The sequence below is a fragment of the Armigeres subalbatus genome, unplaced genomic scaffold, assembly GCF_024139115.2.
Source record: "Armigeres subalbatus isolate Guangzhou_Male unplaced genomic scaffold, GZ_Asu_2 Contig297, whole genome shotgun sequence".
NCBI lineage: Eukaryota > Metazoa > Arthropoda > Insecta > Diptera > Culicidae > Armigeres > Armigeres subalbatus.
Window position 1 is genome coordinate 612,684 of NW_026943038.1, and position 19,093 is coordinate 631,776.

General features: G+C 41.4%; 1 protein-coding gene across 1 annotated transcript; it reads left to right on the forward strand.

Annotated features, from left to right (window-relative positions):
- Window positions 1–5,783: 5,783 nt before the first annotated feature.
- On the forward strand, window positions 5,784–15,732 carry LOC134203944 (ATP-binding cassette sub-family G member 1-like). The gene is given in 8 exon segments (XM_062678780.1): window positions 5,784–6,252; window positions 13,008–13,459; window positions 13,516–13,536; window positions 13,538–14,511; window positions 14,574–14,674; window positions 15,115–15,270; window positions 15,332–15,545; window positions 15,548–15,732. Coding segments are annotated over 7 exon segments (1,818 nt in total). The 5' UTR covers window positions 5,784–6,252; window positions 13,008–13,232; the 3' UTR covers window positions 15,673–15,732.
- The last annotated feature ends 3,361 nt before the right edge of the window (window positions 15,733–19,093 follow it).

Here is a 19,093-nt window from a genome sequence, read left to right on the forward strand (position 1 = left end):
CAAATGGTAATTCGACCAATTAGCTTTCGGCCAAGTGGCATTCGGCCAAATGGCTTTCGGCCGAATGGGTTTCGGCCAAATGACCCTTCTCCATCTCGGATTCCTGACGGGAATCTCGGGCTCCTGACGGGAATCTCGGACTGCTGGCGGGAATCTCTGGCACTTCTGAGGGGAATTTCCGATTTCTGGCGGTATCCGGGTTCCGGGCGAGAATGTCCGTTTCCCGGGTTCGAATACTGATTCCTGACCTGAGACTCAGATTCCCTACGGGGATTCCTTATTCCTGGCAGGAATCTCGGATTCCTGGAGCGATTCGGAATCTCAGGATTCAGGCGTGAATTTCGGAGAACTAGCATTGGGTTTCTGTCCGTCATCAACCAGCGGGGGGCGGTTAACTCCTATCACCTGTCATGGACCTATTGCAAGAAAATTAAATAAGTCTAAGTACGAAATAGCGTGTCTCACATGTTTTGTGACCACACACACACACACACACACACATACGGACATCATTTCAACTCGTTGAGCTGAGTCGATTAGTACATAACACCGTGGGTATCCGAGCCTTCTATCAAAAGTTCGGTTTAGATGTGATCCTATAGTTTTTACGTTTACTTAGTATACGAGAAAGACAAAAAGGCAAAGGGCACTACGTGGCCAACAGTTAATATTAATAAGATTTGAAATTCAGCTCGTAAAATATAGTTTCAATAATTTTTATCGCATGAGTTTTCTTCAAGAAAAATGAGCAGGACCACTACTTTTGCGCACATGCAAAACATCAAACCCCATGAATGTTTGACTAGAATTATTTCTACTAAAAAGAACTAGAATTAGTCCGAAAATCATTCAGGAAGATGTATGTTAGATTACCTATCCTTCACATTTATTGGATTAGTAACGCAAAGTGTTCAGAAATTGACAAAAGATGTAGAACGAAATGCTTTAGCCACGTGCGCCTTATCGGTGGGTGGTGAAATTTAAACACATGTGCAAGTTCAAATTAGAAGTACATTCAAGTTCAAACCCTGATCATTTTCCGTACTATGACATTGTTGCAATTTTAACTACATTGTTCCGATTGGTTTCACATTATTATTTTTATTTATTTATTTATTTATTCAGACTAAGGCCGAAGTGGCCTGTGCGGTATATAAGAGTCTTCTCCATTCGGCTCGGTCCATGGCTACACGTCGCCAACCACGCAGTCTACGGAGGGTCCAAAGTCATCTTCCACCTGATCGATCCACCTTGCTCGCTGCGCACCCCGCCTTCTTGTGCTCGTCGGATCGTTGTCGAGAACCATTTTCACCGGGTTACTGTCCGACATTCTGGCTACGTGCCCGGCCCATCGCAGTCGTCCGATTTTCGCGGTGTGAACGATGGATGGTTCTCCCAACAGCTGATGCAATTCGTGGTTCATTCGCCTCCTCCACGTACCGTCCGCCATCTGCACCCCACCATAGATGGTACGCAGCACTTTCCTTTCGAAAACTTCAAGTGCGCGTTGGTCCTCCACGAGCATCGTCCAGGTCTCGTGTCCGTAAAGGACTACCGGTCTAATTAGCGTTTTGTAGATTGTCAGTTTGGTACGGCGGCGAACTCTATTCGATCGGAGCGTCTTGCGGAGTCCAAAGTACGTACGATTTCCAGCCACTATGCGTCTCCGAATTTCTCTGCTGGTGTCATTTTCAGCAGTCACCAGTGAGCCCAAGTACACAAATTCTTCTACCACCTCGATTTCGTCACCACCGATGCAAACTCGCGGTGGGTAGCTCACATTGTCTTCTCTTGAACCTCTGCCTATCATGTACTTCGTCTTCGACGTGTTGATGACTAGTCCGATCCGCTTAGCTTCCCTCTTCAGTCTGATGTAGGCTTTCTCCATCTTCTCAAAGTTACGTGCCATAATATCTATGTCGTCGGCGAAACCAAATAGCTGGACGGACTTATTGAAAATTGTACCACTCGTGTTAATCCCTGCTCTTCGTATTACCCCTTCCAAAGCGATGTTGAATAGCAAACACGAAAGACCATCACCTTGCCGTAACCCTCTGCGGGTTTCGAACGCACCTGATCCATCGTCGCTTTGATCAACCGTGTCAGTTTATCCGGAAAACCGTGTTCGTGCATTAGCTGCCATAGCTGGTCCCGATCGATTGTATCATATGCGGCTTTGAAGTCGATGAATAGATGATGTGTGGGCACGTTGTATTCGCGGCATTTCTGCAGTACTTGGCGAATGGCGAACACCTGGTCCGTGGTGGAGCGTTCGCCCATAAAACCCGCCTGGTACTGCCCCACGAACTCCCTTGCGGTTGGTGCTAGTCGACGGCATAAAATTTGGGAGAGTACCTTGTAGGCGGCGTTCAGCAATGTGATTGCGCGGTAGTTGCTACAATCCAGCTTATCGCCCTTTTTGTAGATGGGACACACGACACCTTCCATCCACTCCTGCGGCAAAACTTCCTCCTCCCAAATCTTGGTAATGACCCAGTGCAGCGCTCTAGCCAGTGCCTCACCACCGTGTTTAAATAGCTCTCCTGGTAGTTGGTCAACCCCAGGGGCTTTGTTGTTCTTCAGCCGGCCAATCTCCTCCTGGATTTCCTGGAGATCCGGAGCCAGTAGAATTATGTCCTGCGCGCGTTCTCCCAGGTCCATCACCATACCGCCATCTTCGTCTGCCACATCGCCATTCAGGTGCTCTTCGTAATGCTGCCGCCACCTTTGGATCACCTCACGCTCGTTCGTAAGAAGGTTCCCGTTTATGTCCTTACACATATCAGGCTGTGGCACGTGGCCCTTACGTGAACGGTTCAACTTCTCATAGAACTTTCGTGTGTTATTAGCGCGGTACAGTTGCTCCGTTTCTTCACGGTCTCGATCTTCCTGCTGGCGCTTTTCCTCCGGAAAATCGAGTTTTGTCTGTTCCGCGCCTGTTTATATCGTGCCTCGTTCGCCCTCGTGCGATGTTGCAGCAATCTCGCCCATGCTGCATTCTTCTCTTCCACTAACTGCTCACATTCGCCGTCATACCAGTCGTTTCTCTGATCCGGGGGCACCGTGCCTAGTGCAGCGGTTGCGGTGCTACCAATGGCGGATCGAATATCTCTCCAGCCATCTTCAAGAGACGCTGCGCCTTGCTGCGCTTCCGTTGGAAGTGCCATTTCCACATGCTGCACGTAGTCTTGGGTTAGTCTACCGTCTTGTAGCCGCCCAATGTTAAGCCACGGCGGACCATTACGACGCGTGTTGTACACTGTCGAGAGTTTTGAGCGCAGACATACTGCAACGAGGTAGTGGTCGAATTCAATATTCGCACTGCGGTAAGTGCGGACATTCGTGATGTCGGAGAAGAATTTACCGTCGATTAGAACGTGATCGATTTGGTTTTCCGTTTCTTGGTTAGGTGATCTCCATGTGGCCTTGTGGAGATTTTTGCGGGGAAAGAAGGTGCTTCGGACTACAATTCCGCGGGAAGCTGCAAAGTTTATGCATCGTTGGCCGTTGTCATTCGATACGGTGTGCAGACTATCCGGTCCGATGACCGGTCTATACATTTCCTCCCTTCCTACCTGTGCGTTCATGTCACCGATGACGATTTTAACGTCCCGCAGTGGGCATCCATCGTATGTCTGCTCCAGCTGTGCGTAGAACGCTTCTTTCTCGTCGTCGGGTCTCCCTTCGTGTGGGCAGTGCACGTTGATGATGCTATAGTTGAAGAAACGGCCTTTAATCCTCAGCTTGCACATCCTTGCGTTGATTGGCTGCCACCCAATCACGCGTTGGCGCATCTTACCCAGCACTATGAAGCCGGTTCCCAGCTCGTTGGTGGTGCCACAGCTTTGGTAGAAGGTAGCCGCTCGATGCCCGCTTTTCCACACTTTCTGTCCTGTCCAGCAAATCTCCTGCAGCGCCACGACGTCGAAGTTGCGGGGATGTAATTCATCGTAGATCATCCTGTCGCAACCTGCGAAACCTAGCGACTTGCAATTCCATGTTCCAAGCTTCCAATCGTGATCCTGTATTCGTCGCCTAGGTCTTTGCCGATTATATCGAGTCGCATTATCTCTTATATTGTTCGTAATGATTGGTTTTCTAGGCGGCTTATTGGGCCTGCGCAAACCTCCTGTCTCGTCGGAGGGCCGTCGTGTCAGGGCTGTTTGGCGTCCCACCTAACACCAGGACTTGGTTTCACATTAGTATTACGATTAAGTATTATTGACCCAGACAACACAAGATCGTATATGATGTCACATAAGATGCTAAAGTGGAGGCCATATAGGTACATCCCCATACAACATGTACGTATATCGCCTCCACTTTAGCATCTTATGTTGCATCATATACGATTTTGTGTTGATTGGGGAGCGTCTTAAGAGTAATGTTACAGAGTTAAAAGACTTCACTATTCTATTTACTTCCACTATAAGATTATAGGGCAAATAAATGGAAATGTAAAGGCATTTAACTCCATTGCTGGTAAGATAAACTTCATGATCAATTAATTTCAATCGAAGATAATGCACTAGCTCACAGGGCTGGGATGGAAATAATTATTTATTGATAAGGAGATTTCTTTGGTAATCAATGCATGAAGCATAATGTAATTTGGTAAATTCCCAACGCGAAAGATTGATTTCAACTGGATCCGAAACGATAATATCGCGTGCCTTTCGCGCAAGCTCATCTGAGGTCTGGCATCTTTTTGTGTATGACTTATTGAGCACATGAACCTTTCTTCAATTTTTTTTCCTTGCACACACGAACATTGCAATGGAATACTTTTTTCGCAACACGCTCAGAATGTTTTACAAAACTGTATCATGTTTATCATGAATCAATTTAATCGATAGTAGAAATTTATACATTAAAATGTGATTTTATAAATCAATCTATAAATAAAATATCTACTTACGTGATCACAGAAAAAAAGTTTTATTTTCAAGGGTTGACTTCTTATTTAACTCGAACTTCTACAGCATTACAAACAACATCTGAATTTTCTTTTATTTTTTAAATTTTTTTCGTCGGGACAACTTATTATCGTTAAAGGTCATATTCGACATAAATTGAACAGCATACAAACACTTTTGTGTAGGCAAAAAAGGTATACTGAAAAAACAAAAAAGACCATCCAAATAAAACACATTATGGACCCAATCCATTTTGCATTCATGGAGCAAAAAGCTTAGCGTGGATAACTTTCTTACCTGCTATACCCGCCCTGCACAGTAAACGCTGTTTGAGCTGAGCATATTCTCTTTGCTTCAAACTTCTCTTGGCTCGCATAGTTCAAGACTTCCATTCTACACAAATAAATTAAGCGTCCAAACCTCTTCGGTACTGGTGTTCTGAGGTTGTTTTTTATTTGCAGAGTATGATCTTCGGTGTTACTGCTCTAATGTTTGGTTTACAGTTGATGGGATGATCAGTTTCATTAAATTGAAATTTAAACGTGTTCAACTTATTTTCAGTTCAAATGAGTTGAATGCGCTTAGCTGCAAATACCCCACAGAAACGCACTTTGTAGTAAATGCAGTGACATGGGTGCAAGAGCAGTTATAGATTGCACATTTACACAACTAAACGCAGGTCACTTAAGCACGCTTGGAAATAGCTCTTTCAGTGGACTGCAGTGCAGTCAACACACGACTTCATATGGCAAATTCTCTCAAAACCTAGACCAACAGAATCTGCCTGCATAGATGTGAGAGAGCTTAGGATTCCCTCCTGCAGGTCCAGTGTTCGTGACCGGGTCCATCCTATCAAGTCTTGGATCGAACGCACATTTTCGAAGTTCGAACGGCCAGTCAGTAGGGCCGTGTCTTGCAGCGACCGTAAATTGATTCAATTAATTCACTCTCGTTTACTCTCTTGCTCAGTGCAGACGTTCAGTTGCGCCTTCGCCTTTCCAGCCCGGGCTTAATTCGTGCGGTACGCTTCAGGCCATTCGGTCCCGTTGCTGTGTTTCTGTTTCACTTGAAAAGTGATATTTCGGGGTGTTGCGGATGCGGAGGGTTTGTGGAGAAAGCTTGAGTGCGCGCTTGTTAACCAACCACCTGCATGAGTTTCAAGTGATTTCCAGTCGAATCCTTATCAGTGTTCAAATTTCGAGCGATTGCCATCGATGAGGATTGCGATTGCGCCTCGGATTGACGACGAATGACACATTTTGATGGTGCTTTGTAGTGGTGGGGAGGCGATGGACATTTATTCATGAGGCGGTTTGTGTGGTGATATCCTTTCTAAGTGAGTTAATTTTGAAGCAAATAAGTGCGTAGTTTGAAGAATTAAAGTTTGGTTCAAGTGAGCTAAATTTTAGCTTGGATGATGGCCGATTGAGAGATAAGAAAAAGATACTGAAGGGGTGTAACATTGGCTTAGTAATCGAGTATAAACAAAAAACTAAGACTTCACTTATAGTAGTAAAGTAGCTGACCATCCATCTATCCGATACTCTTATCACATTTGATTAGAGTAAACAATGCAGCTGCGCGGGCCTTCAGATAAGCAAGTCCGGTATCAATAATCGTAATGAGTGGCGGAACAGAAAATAAAAACAACATTTCCTTGAAAGGCAATGTTTTAGTAAACTAATCATGTAATCCTACCCTACCCTTATTCTCGTTCGTCGATTTTGGCTAGACAAATCTCGGATGAAGAGTTTTGACCTAGTTTAGGCAAACTAAGTACCATGCTGCTTAACAAGGAAAAACAAATCTGATTCTCCTCAAAAATTTGTTTCGATACCTATTTACCGTGATTTCGTAATCAAATTATGCAGGCCGGGACTGAAATATGGATCAAAATCGAGATAATTTTGTTACAGTAATATCCAGAATAATATCCCTGGTGAATTTTGCGGTGGTAAAATAGGAATTGGGACAAAAGTGGACTTTTTATATTTTCAATTATTGAAAACATTTCACAAATATAATGCAGTTTATGCCTTGGTAAGGCTAAATGCGTTAAAAGTACTAAAAGAAGTTAAAAAGGCCTATAAAAGCTTTTATAAAAGATATTTCAATTGTAAAAATATAAATGAATTGGTAATAGATCCAATCAGCGGACGTTAGATTTTCTTACAATTCTGTATAAGATCCTACCAATCTGTACTAGGCATATGCAAAATTTGCTAGATATTCAAACAAAACATGTAAAGTCTTATACAATATTTGTATCAGAATGTAGTAATTGGCATATTACCTGTTATCATACAGATTTTGGTAGGTTCTTACACCGAAAGAAAATCTTACAAACGCTGGTCAGGTGTATGAACTTGTTTATTCGGCGGTTTTCACTATACAAATGCCAAGACGCCAACGAGAAATTCGCGTGGATCAAATGCTCTGTATCAGAGGACCAGAGTGGAACAATAATCGATTTAACCTTGAGAAGCAATGTAATTATTAAACTAATCTTGTAAACTGTTTCATACTGGATTGCTTATTAACATGCAAAACACGTTCAACTACCGACGCGACGCGATGTTTCATTGGTAGAGGGTTAGCGAGCTGAACTGTAGATTATAAACATGACCTACGGGTGTCATAAATTGTGTTTCGAACAATTGTAATAATAAAAATTACATGGAGATTGTATGCAAATTATTTCAAATATTTTTAGTTACTACAAGTTTGTTCTCAAATAATTATATTTTATTAAACTTTAACACAAACATATGGAAGACGAGGGATAAGCTACATTGAGAATCTTTACCTGCTAAGATTAATCAGTGACTGTCTAAGACGAGTTTAGTACTTTCTATTTAGCTCCACCACGTTTTGTTATCTTTCCAGATACGAATTTCGACCTCAACTGTGAGGCCGTCTTCAGTATCTCGTACTTGACTGGACTATCGACAAGTCGAGTCAAGTACAAGACACTGAAGACGACCTCACAGTTGGGGTCGAAATACGTATCTGGAAAGATAACAAAACGTGGTGGAATTAAATAGAAAGTATCAAACTCGTCTCAGACACCCCGCAAAAAAAAACTTAAATAATTATTTTCATTAGTGATTGGCTGATACTTGAAATGAACCTTAGTCTGGTTAAAATCAAAATTCAAATTTATCATTGTCCTGTTAACTAGAATTGCGTGGTTCAGAGATTCTATTGAATGCAAATTTGAATCTCAAATAGATGGTTAAGGGTCGTTTGGCCGAAACCCATCTGGCCTAAAGTCATTTGATCGAAAGGGTCGTTTGGTCGATAGGATCATTTTGGTCGAAAGGGTCGTTTGGCGGAACGGGTCATTTAAGTACACTCAAAATAATTTTAACTAAAGAGTTACATGAAAACATATGCGGATATTTTCCATCTAGTTTCGTTTATAGAAATTAAATGATTTGTTAGTGATGGTACTCACTGCTCTCAATTCACTAAAAAATGTAATTAAATTCAATTGAATTGAAATTTCAACAAACACATAGATTTTAAGTGAATTGAAATAATAGTTTGCGCAATACTCGTGTGAGTGATAATAATTCCCGTCCAGTAGAGGCGGACTGGACCAAAAATAAAGTTATGAAATATTTATTTCATACTCAAAGTCTCAATTTTGTAAATTGCTCTCATGATGTTTCTGCACAATTTTTAATTAGCGATTGATGCAAAACATAGACTTCGGTCTGAGTACTCCACTCATATGTTATTCATACATTCCTGACAAGTAGTATTCACTAGAAAAGAATATAGGTATTCTTTTCTACGTTTTCATTTAAATTTCACTACATTTCTTTGTGGTATGCATATGACATGTGAGTAAGTTTTATTAGACACAAGTAAGGTCGTCATAACTGTAGATTTTTAAAACCTACTTGATTTTTATAGTGGAAATTAAGTGACAATTATTTTGAGTGTAGTAAAGTAGGGTCATTTATCCGAAAGTATCATTTGGCCGAAAGAGTCGTTTGGCCGTAAGCGTCATTTGGCCGAATAGGACATTTTACTGAAAAGGTCATTGGGAAAGTGAGAAAGTCTCACTACCCACTTCGTTCTACTCACTTTTTACAGTGAGAAGTGAGAACTCCTCATTTCTCACTTCTCCTGTAAAAAATGAGAAGGGTGGAGTGAGTAATGAGACGTCTCACTCTTCACTTCGCGCTTCTTACTTTCTACAGTGAGAAGAGAAAAAAGAAAAGTGAGACGTCTCACAACTCACTACTCATTTATCACTTATCGCTGTAAAAAGTGAGAAGCGTAAAGTGAGTAGTGAAACGTCTCACTACCCACTTCGCACTACTTACTTTTCACAGAGAAAAGAGTAGTTCTCAAATGACCATTCGTCCAAACGACTCTTTCAGCCATACGACTCTTTCGGCCAAACGACCCTTTCGGCCTAATGACCCTTCCGGCCTAATGAAACGACCCTTTCGGCCAATTGGTCTGTTCGGCCAAATGGTATAGTCGGCCAAACAACTTTCGGCATAGTAGCATTCGCAGACGGGACTCGGCCAAACGGCCCTCCCACGAAATAGATCGCGTATGTTGCCGAAATAAGATTGAATTTCATTTATTGAACGGCTACTCAGTCTTGCACTTATTACAACAGGTTTTCATTTACCGACGTTTCGAAACACGAGTTATGTCTTTTCAAGGGAAAATATTGTTGTTTGTCGTCATATGTTTAGTCTACACGTCTGTTTGTCTAATTGTCCATGAACTGGAGCACTGTTATCAATTTTAATTTTTTACCAAGCTAATGGCGCAAATTTTCTTTAAAATTCTTAAAAATAATAAGAAAATAAAAAAAATTGCGCTATTAGCTAGGAAAAAAAATGAAAATTGATAACAGTGCTTCCGAAGTCATGTACGGACAATTAGACAAACAGACGGTGCAAGTTAGACTAAACATACGACGACAAACAACAACAATATTTTCCCCTTGAAAAAGACACAATCCTCGTGTCGAAACGTCGGGTAAATAAAAAACTCAAAGGTGCAGCCCAATCGGGTTGTACGCAAAGGTGACGTAGGACTACGTAGCTATTCGAAATTGATAGTATTTGCCATAATAATTTGTGTCGTTTTATTAACAATGAGCAAACTGCTCGGAGGCCAACTGAATCAAGAAGTCGAATAGTTGTTCCCAGTTGGATGGACTTTGAGTCTCTAACCGTGGTATTAACATGACTCATTGGCCGCTGAAGCCACTCGACTGGCTTTCAGTCGGGGACATCACAATCCTTACTTTGCCACGAACGCTTACATCGCGGGCGAAGACCAAACGTTGCATATAAATATATTTGTGTTTTGTTTCACGCCACTTCTGATTCTGCTTATTTCTCCTTTATTCCGGCCATTTTTGAGGATGGTGTCCTCCAAAAAAGTCTTTATGCATACAAAAGAAGGTTGATCCGACAATCCGATATGAACTTTCTTTAAAGTGCAAAACTCAATCGTAACTAGCAAATTTGATAGCGCGGCGGAGGGAGATGATGCAATTAATTTGAACGGGTGGAATCACTAACAGCAACCAAGCTACCATGCAAAACCCGATGCCGCCGAAACAATCCATTTTCGCAATTAACTCTTTCTTTCCATAAAATACTGGTCCAGAGAAGAACCAATTTTCTTTTCCCAATGCGTCTTTCCAATAACTAACTGCATCCAAACGCTTGACAGTACCTTGCGTTGAAATTGTCCGACCGCCTTCGTGCTGCTGTGTCCGCTCCGCTGCATCGAATGTCGAACCGGATCCCGATCGAAACGGCTCGCGCGCGCCGAATAGCAGCTTTCTTGTATTTAATAAATTTAGCCCTTTAGCCCCGCCCCTTTGTGATCTAATATGGGTGTAAATAAAATGTGCACTCATAACGATTAATGAAGGGGCGGGGCTAATGGAATAACTTCATTAGATATAAGAAAGCTGCTTTTTGACGCGTGTGAGCCATTTTGATCGGGATAACGCAGCAGACAACGGACCTTTCGGAGAATGACAAATTCTAAGAATCTTATGAAATTTTCTCGCAAGATTCCGAATTTGGTTATGAGCTGTTGGTTATCTAAGACGCGTATTGTTGTGAAGAGTAACAACATAAATTTGACTCAAGACGAAGTTTCTTCATATTACCAAACATTATCTTTTGGCATCTGTCTGTCCGAGCGACGTTCACCGATGGGTGGTTGCTGTAGATAGTTTCCACAGAGGTGGCGTCTTCATTGATTTTATACAAAAGAAGGTTGATCCGACTATACGAAATAAACTTTCTTCGAAGTACAAAACTCAATCGTAAATAGCGAATTTGATAGCGCGTCGGAGGGAGATGATGCAATAAATTTGAATGGATGGGATCACTAACAGCAACCAAGCTACCACGCCAAACCCGATGCCACCGAAACAGTCCATTTTCGCAATTAGCTCTTTCTTTTCATAAAATGTTGGTCCTGAGAAGAACCAATTTTCTTTTTCCAATGCGCCTTCTGTCCAAAAACTAACTTATTCAATCACTTGCCGACACCTTGCGTTGCAACTGTCCGACCGCCACTTGATGATTTTTCGCTAAGCCTCCAAAAGTTGAAATATTTTTTCACTCCGTGCTGCTGTGTCCGCTCCGCTGCATTGCTGAATAGTCGAACCGCTCTCTCTAGCTTAGTCCGGAAGCCATTTCGATCGGGATTTTGCAGTCAACGGACCATTCGGAGAATGACAAATTCTAAGAATCCTATGGAAATTTTCTCGATTCTGAATTTGGTTACGAGATGTAGTTTATTTTAGATGTGTATTGTTACGAGGAATAACAGCAGAAATTTCACTCAAGACGAAGTTTCTCCATATTACCAATTATTATCTCTTGCCATCTGTCTGTCCGAGCGACGTTCGCCGATGGGTGGTTGCTGTAGATAGTTTCCACTAAGATAGCGTCTTCATCGATTTTATACAAAAGAAGGTTGATCTGACTATCCGAAATAATCTTTTTTCAAAGTGCAAAACTCAATCGTAAATAGCGAATTTGATAGCGCGTCGGAGGGAGATGATTTAGTGAATTTGAATGGATGGAATCACTAACAGCAACCAAACTACCACGCCAAACCCGATGCCACCGAAACAGTCCATTTTCGCAATCAACTCTTTCTTTCCGTAGAATGTTGGTTGAGAAGAACCAAATTTAATTTCCCAATGCACCTTTCCAATAACTAACTGACACCACAATTTGTAATAAATTTTCAGCATCGGCACTGGCGGTGCGGGATCGCCACAGTGCTATTTTTATGGTCAACCTTTTCTTCATATGAAATTCTGGTTCGTTGAGGTTGAATGATCTGCAGCAACACATCGAGCACCACCACCAATGCGATGGATTTCCTTTGAAAATGTCATTAGCGCCTCTGTGATGCTGTGTCCGCTCCGCTGCGATCGCTTTGATGCGTCTGCTCTGCGTAAAATCTTGTTCAAACTGAGGATTAGATCCAAACCCGCATGTGATTGATTTTTGATGTCTGTGCTAGTGATGCATGTACGTGATTGGTTGGTTGACCTATTTCTAAACTTTTTATTAATTATCGATAATAAATAGTATTCCAGTATTTTCAAATAAATACAAAGAAGCTTTGACTCATCCTAGATCGAATGGTCAAAAAAAAAAATCCATCGAGAAACGGCTGAGATATTAATGTTTAAAGTCTATCATATTTTCGTGACGGTCCCCGATTTTCGTAATCGTAAAGTGTACCCCAATACAGAAAAGACAGACGTAGTCCTACGTCAAAACCATCATCATGCTAAGCACATGTTATACGAATTTCGAATATATTGGAATAAATTGGCTTAGCCACCTTGAAGTTGATAATTATGCATACAAGTATATTGTGTATGCTCGACCAAGTTCTCAATAAACGCTTAGTTGTGAGATAGCAATGTCCCAGTAGGGCTTGTACATATTGTCAATAAAAATACGAAGTTAGTCTTATTTTTCCATGCTAATCGAGATTGTGTTCAGCACACTATGAGCTTGTATGATTATATCTTATCAAATTGTTCTCTCTCGTCTTCCCTATCAGGTAGAACATCAGCAAAAACGCCCTAACCCATCGCTTTGTTTACTACATCGATATCAATTGCTCCACTTCACCTTTGACCGGGTGAACGTCGCAAGCACAAACGGCGATCATTCGCGTCTTAGTCAACACCGTAGCGGGATGCTGCGCGCACTCGGCTCCACTGAGAGCGTTTCGCTGTAGCACCATCACGAGTAAGAAGCGACCATTCTCGATCCCTTTGCCAATATGGAGAACAACACTGCGATCCAAATTGACGCCCCGAAGGAAGATTTGAAGCGGACTACCTGTTTGAGCTTCCGAAAGATTTCCTACGTCGTCAAAGACAACGATGGGAAGGACAAACATCTGCTGCGTGATGTAGGAGGCTGTTTCCAGTCTGGGCGATTGACTGGGATTCTTGGACCGTCTGGTGCGGGAAAATCTACTTTGCTGAACATTCTTAGCGGTTTCAAGTAAGTTGACATACGATCGCCCTAATTTCAACTTCTATAACATCCGCACATTTCAGAGTTAAAAACGTGTCTGGGAAATCTAGTCAACGGAAGCATCATCAACCAGGACAAATACCGCCGGGAAGTGACGTACACCTCACAGGATGTCAGCATGTTGGGAAACCTAACGCTTCGAGAGAGCTTGGAGTTCGCTGCAGAGCTCAAACTGCCGAAATCCGTATCCAGTGTTGTCAAGTCCAAAACCGTTAACGATACCATCAAACTGCTGGGACTGCAAAAATGTGCCAACAATCCGGTCCACGCCATTTCCGGCGGTGAGAAGAAACGGCTCTCCATAGGGTTGGAGTTGATCTCGAACCCGAAGATTATGTTCTTCGACGAGCCGACCAGCGGGCTGGACATCATCGCTGCCATGCAGGTGATCGCCCACCTGAAGGATCTGGCCCTGAGCGGGCGCTGTATGGTTTGCGTGATTCATCAACCGAGTTCCAGTATTCTGCAGATGTTCGACGATTTGATGGTCCTGTCGGAGGGGTGCTGCATTTATAAAGGCCCGCTGAACGGGCTCGTGTCAACACTGAAGGAGAGCGGGTTCGAATGTCCGAATTACTACAACCGGGCGGATTATGCATTGGAAGTGGCGAGTATGAAGCATGACGGGACCTTGGTGAAGTTGATTGAAAAGTGCAAGGAAGAGTATTCGTTGGTGGGGAAGAACGTGAATGAGTGTGTTAGCACGAGTGAAAAAGATTCGATGTTGGTTGGAAGTGATTGTGGGAGCTCCGACAGTTCGGAAAGTGCGTACAGGCAGTATCCGATTTCGCAGTGGGACCAGTTTATTTTACTCACCAAGAGGACAACATTGTGCACGTTCAGAGATATGCAGTTGATGAAGATGCGAATTTTGGTACACCTGCTGGTTGGGTTGCTGATTGGATTGGTTTTCTGGAAAGTGGGAAACGATGGTTCCAAGGTGCTAAGCAATGCGTCATGCCTGTTTTTCTTCTTAATATTTTTGTACTTCGCCAACTCCATGCCACTGGTAATGACATGTGAGTAACTTGATCTTGAATCTAGTACGAAATTTTAAGTCCTTTTTGTTTGACGATTTCAGTTCCATTAGAGACATCAGTATTCATAAGAGAACGAATGAACAATTGGTACTCGTTAACTGCCTATTTCTTCTCGAAGCTTGTTGCGGACTTCCCTTTTTTGGTGAGTATAATTTAAAAGGTATACCTCGATAGCCATAATTGACGTTAGGTTGACTCGTTTCATGAACTTCGGTTACAAAAATTCCAATTCTCATCCAAGTAATTTGGAGCGGAAAATAAGACTTCGTCGTGTAGATATGAATCGCTCGGGGACGGTATTTCTATTGAAATTTTTGCATCGATGGAGGCAAAAAACAGCAATGCCTAACGAGAGCATATGGCAGACAAACAGGTTGAACAATAGAGACGATGTTGGGAATCGCAGTGAATACCGCATTCTTCTCCTCTGAGATCTGGAATGATCTCACTGGGAAATATTTTTCCTACGTTTGAACGGACTTACTACTTTTCACTTATTGATTCATATGTGCTCAAATACACGTGAGCACACCTTTATTTTCCTTATGGTCAAACAATGATTTCACGTTTTCACACAACCAGATTCTGGGACCAACCCTGTTCCTGCTAAGTGCCTACTACATGACATCACAACCGATGGAATCTGAACGCTTGGTAATGCTGTGGGGTATCTGCATCCTTCTTTCGTGGATTGCTCAACTAACGGGACTGCTTGCCGGAAGTTCGCTGACTTTGGAGGTAATGCCATCTAATGACTTGAAGATCGATTCAATGCTTAAATCGTTTGTTCCATTCACAGCTCAGCGTATTCTGCGTGCCCTGCTCGGTCATACCGATGCTAATCTTTTGCGGTTTCTTCGTGCGGTTTCGAGAGATGTTCAGCTTTCTGGTGCCGTTCACGTACGTGGGCTACTTTCGGTACGCGTTCGAGGGCGCCATGCAAGCGATCTACGGCTTCGGGAGGGAAAACATTCCGTGTGAGAAGTTTTGCTATTTTAGCAAGGTGAGCAAGTTTTGGAGAGTTTCGACATGGAGGAAAACAGTTTCACGATGGACGTGTACGGACTGCTGGCGTGGATTGTTGTACTGCATGTTGCTCTGTTCGCCAGTTTGGCCTTTAGACTGAAACGGAATCGGTGAAGTGCAGATAACGCTCTCAGGTTATTTTTAAGATCGATTTTTGTTCAATAAAGGACACGATGTTATTCTAAAGATTTTGAAGCTTGGTTTTATAAGTAAAGAACTTCCTCATATTATTTTTCAATATAAATACAAAAAAACAGAAAATTATGCTACTGATTGCTGCTTCAGTTACTATTAGTTCAAATTAAGAATAAATCCCATTTATCATCACTTGAAGATTGAATGCCATCAGGATTGAGAGGAAAGTCGTTCTTTTTCTTCGTAATTTTAAACTGATGAATATGTATATCAATTGGCAACCGTTGATCACTGCTTACTTGCATTTGTTAAGAGAGAACTTCTCTATTCAAAGTGAAATTTCAATCGAACTCGTAGAAAATAAGTTGTAAGATAAATTAAATAAATTTATAATGTAAGGTCTTAACAACTGTAGTGATTTATCCCATCTATAAAGTTTAGTTTCCCACGCTGCCACTACCGCTAAAATGGTGTAGTAAATGCGAGTAACTATTCAATTATGCAGGGAGTATAGTCTCACAGTTGCGACTGAACAATGCTATCACTCAATGGTGCTGAATTGCACTTAGTGTGACAGATATTTCACACGCTCCAGTAAGAATTATGATCAATCAGAATATACGATGAACATGGGAAATAGAGCATTACTTGCAAAAACTACCCGTCTTAGTAATTATTACCTGTACTTACTGATTGATTGGATTAAAAAATATTTTTGCTTATGCCGAATAACGTACTTATGGCTTTAGATAGGTTCGAAACCAGACCGGCATTAGTTCAGTTTGTCGCACTGAATCAATTCGAGGATCGACTAAGCAGCACCATTGATGTTAATCTAATCAATATCTGCTCAATAAACGACTTTATTCTATTTTTTTTATGTCATCGCAACTGAGAAATTGCCGCCTCGTATAGCACATCTACATTAACCTGTTCTGCGCTAAGCCACTATTTACCCATTAGCATATGCAAGCCGGGAAAGTTCCCTAAATTTCCCTACCGGATTGCGAATCGACACATTCAGCATGCTTTGTAGCAGAGCCCCTCACACGTGAGCTATGGAAGGTTCCCAATAATCGAGTCGATCTACTTTATTGTGTTTCGTCAATGATGTGTTATGGAACACCTGTCGCACTCAAGTGCAAACTGCATGTGATGATAACAACCCACCGAGTTCATTATTAGAATGGATAAGATTAAAATGGGAAACGGAACGAAGCAATGGTTTTTCCATGGCTCAAGGAAAGACAAAAATACAAGAAATATAAATCACTGAACTTATTGGAATCTTGTTATCTATCTGCTGGTTAATCACATTCTAATTTGACGTACTTCAAAAGGAATGGTTCAAATGCATGACGATACGTTGTTGTTGATTGCACTCGATCACTTGATTTTGGAAATAATCTATTTATCTATTTTTGTGCTCATTTTCTTCTTTGCTGACATTAGATTCACGGGTAGCGGGTAATGTCCAAATAATGTCACGCTTGGGTAAGGTGACCATATGAAATGTTTCCAAAGGAAGACAATTTACCCGAATCGTAGATAAAATGGAGGACATTTGGTCAAAAAGGAGGACATAAAAACATAGATCGATTTTTAGTTTTCAATATAATATTATATAATTATATAATTATATTTGTTATATTTTTTAGAGTTAATTGGAATAAGCTTTTGTGAGTGGAGGCAATATACCTTCACTTTACATGAAGCCAAATGTAGTGGCATTTTCAGTGATACTCAACAGAATGTTAACAAAGAAAGATCATCACATACAATTCTGATCATTTAGCAATAACTGTTAGCTTTAGTAACTGACCGAAAATTAAGTTTTATTAGGACCGGACACAAGATGATTGATCAGTGGAGATTTTATTCTTGAATACGATTGAAAATCGCAATCTAAAGCATGTAAATGATAATGATACCGTTAACATTCATACATACAGTTACAGTTACCAAAATTTCAACTGAAGAAATTCAAAATTGTTCAGGTTTAGACTAAAGAAACTCATCTGTGAAACTTAGTTCAGATTTCTATTCCATTCTAGGCATGGAATGGCGGCTGCTCTTCCTCACATATTCAAAAAACTAACCTTGCGAAGCGTTCAAAGGCAATTAGATGGTACACACCCTTGTATAACATTTAGAGAAGGATTGGCATTTTTCTTAATCCATTTTTCACATTTCCGATTCTTCTGATATCTTCGACACCTGTGTTACTGTCACTCGTGCATTTAATTTTCGATATTGCATTGATTTTATTCGAAAACGCAAATCAATAATCGTAAATGTGTGCAACGATTAATCTCTGGAACGAATGGATGTTGTTGCAGTACATATTGTTTATTAAACTAGAATTTCTACTTTTCAAAATATCCAAAAAGGAGGACATTTTAGCGCAAAAGGAGGACATCTGATTTTTAATGAAAAAGGAGAACATCTCGACCAGTTAGTCATAACAAAATTTTATCACAATTATATCAATATGTGTTACAAATTACAAAACTTGCAATAGCTTTGTTATAAGTTCTCTGTTAAAGATGGAGGAAAGAAAATTTCATGATCGTCATAACATGATTATAACATAATATAGGAATTGGAAAAAAAAACTAAGGTACCAGCTTCAGTATAACTTGAACCTACAGGGGTTAGGCAAAATGATTGAGATAGGCAAAATTTGGCCCAAATTCAAATCCTTATAACTTTTTGAAAATTGATGAACTTGGACAAAACCGGAAGCATTCGACGGCAAATTTAGTCAAGATTTAGGTACATGCACGGTCACGGATACTGGCCACCGGACACCGGAGATGTTCCGGATTTTCGATTAGATTAGATCTTATTGAAAATTGAATGCGGGCGGTTGCGCTAAGATCCGTTGAGAAACATCGGAGATATGGCCATTTCAGTAAACCGGATACTATGGTCAATTATGTATATCCTTCCAATTACGTATATATTATCCGGTACCATATCAATATTGGTATCAAACTTCAAGATTTTTCATGGAGATGCTTCAGGAAGCATATGCAGGGCGATCAGTTGCCCTGACAACTCTGTAGTAGGTTCCAGGTGCCCCGGGGGAAGTGGCCAATTTGAAAAACGTTCAGAACCCTATCAATATGGGTATCAAACTTCAAGATTTTTCATGAAGATGCTTCAGGAAGCGTATTCAGGATGATCAGCTGCCCTGACCACTCTGTAGTAGGTTCCAGGTGCCCCGGGGGAAGTGGCCAATTTAAAAAACGTTCAGAACCCTATAAATATGGGTATCAAACATCAAGATTTTTCATGAAGATACTTCAGGAAGCATATTCAGTTGACCACTCTGTAGTAGGTTCCAGGTGCCCCGGGGGAAGTGGCCAATTTGAAAAACGTTCAGAACCCTATCAAT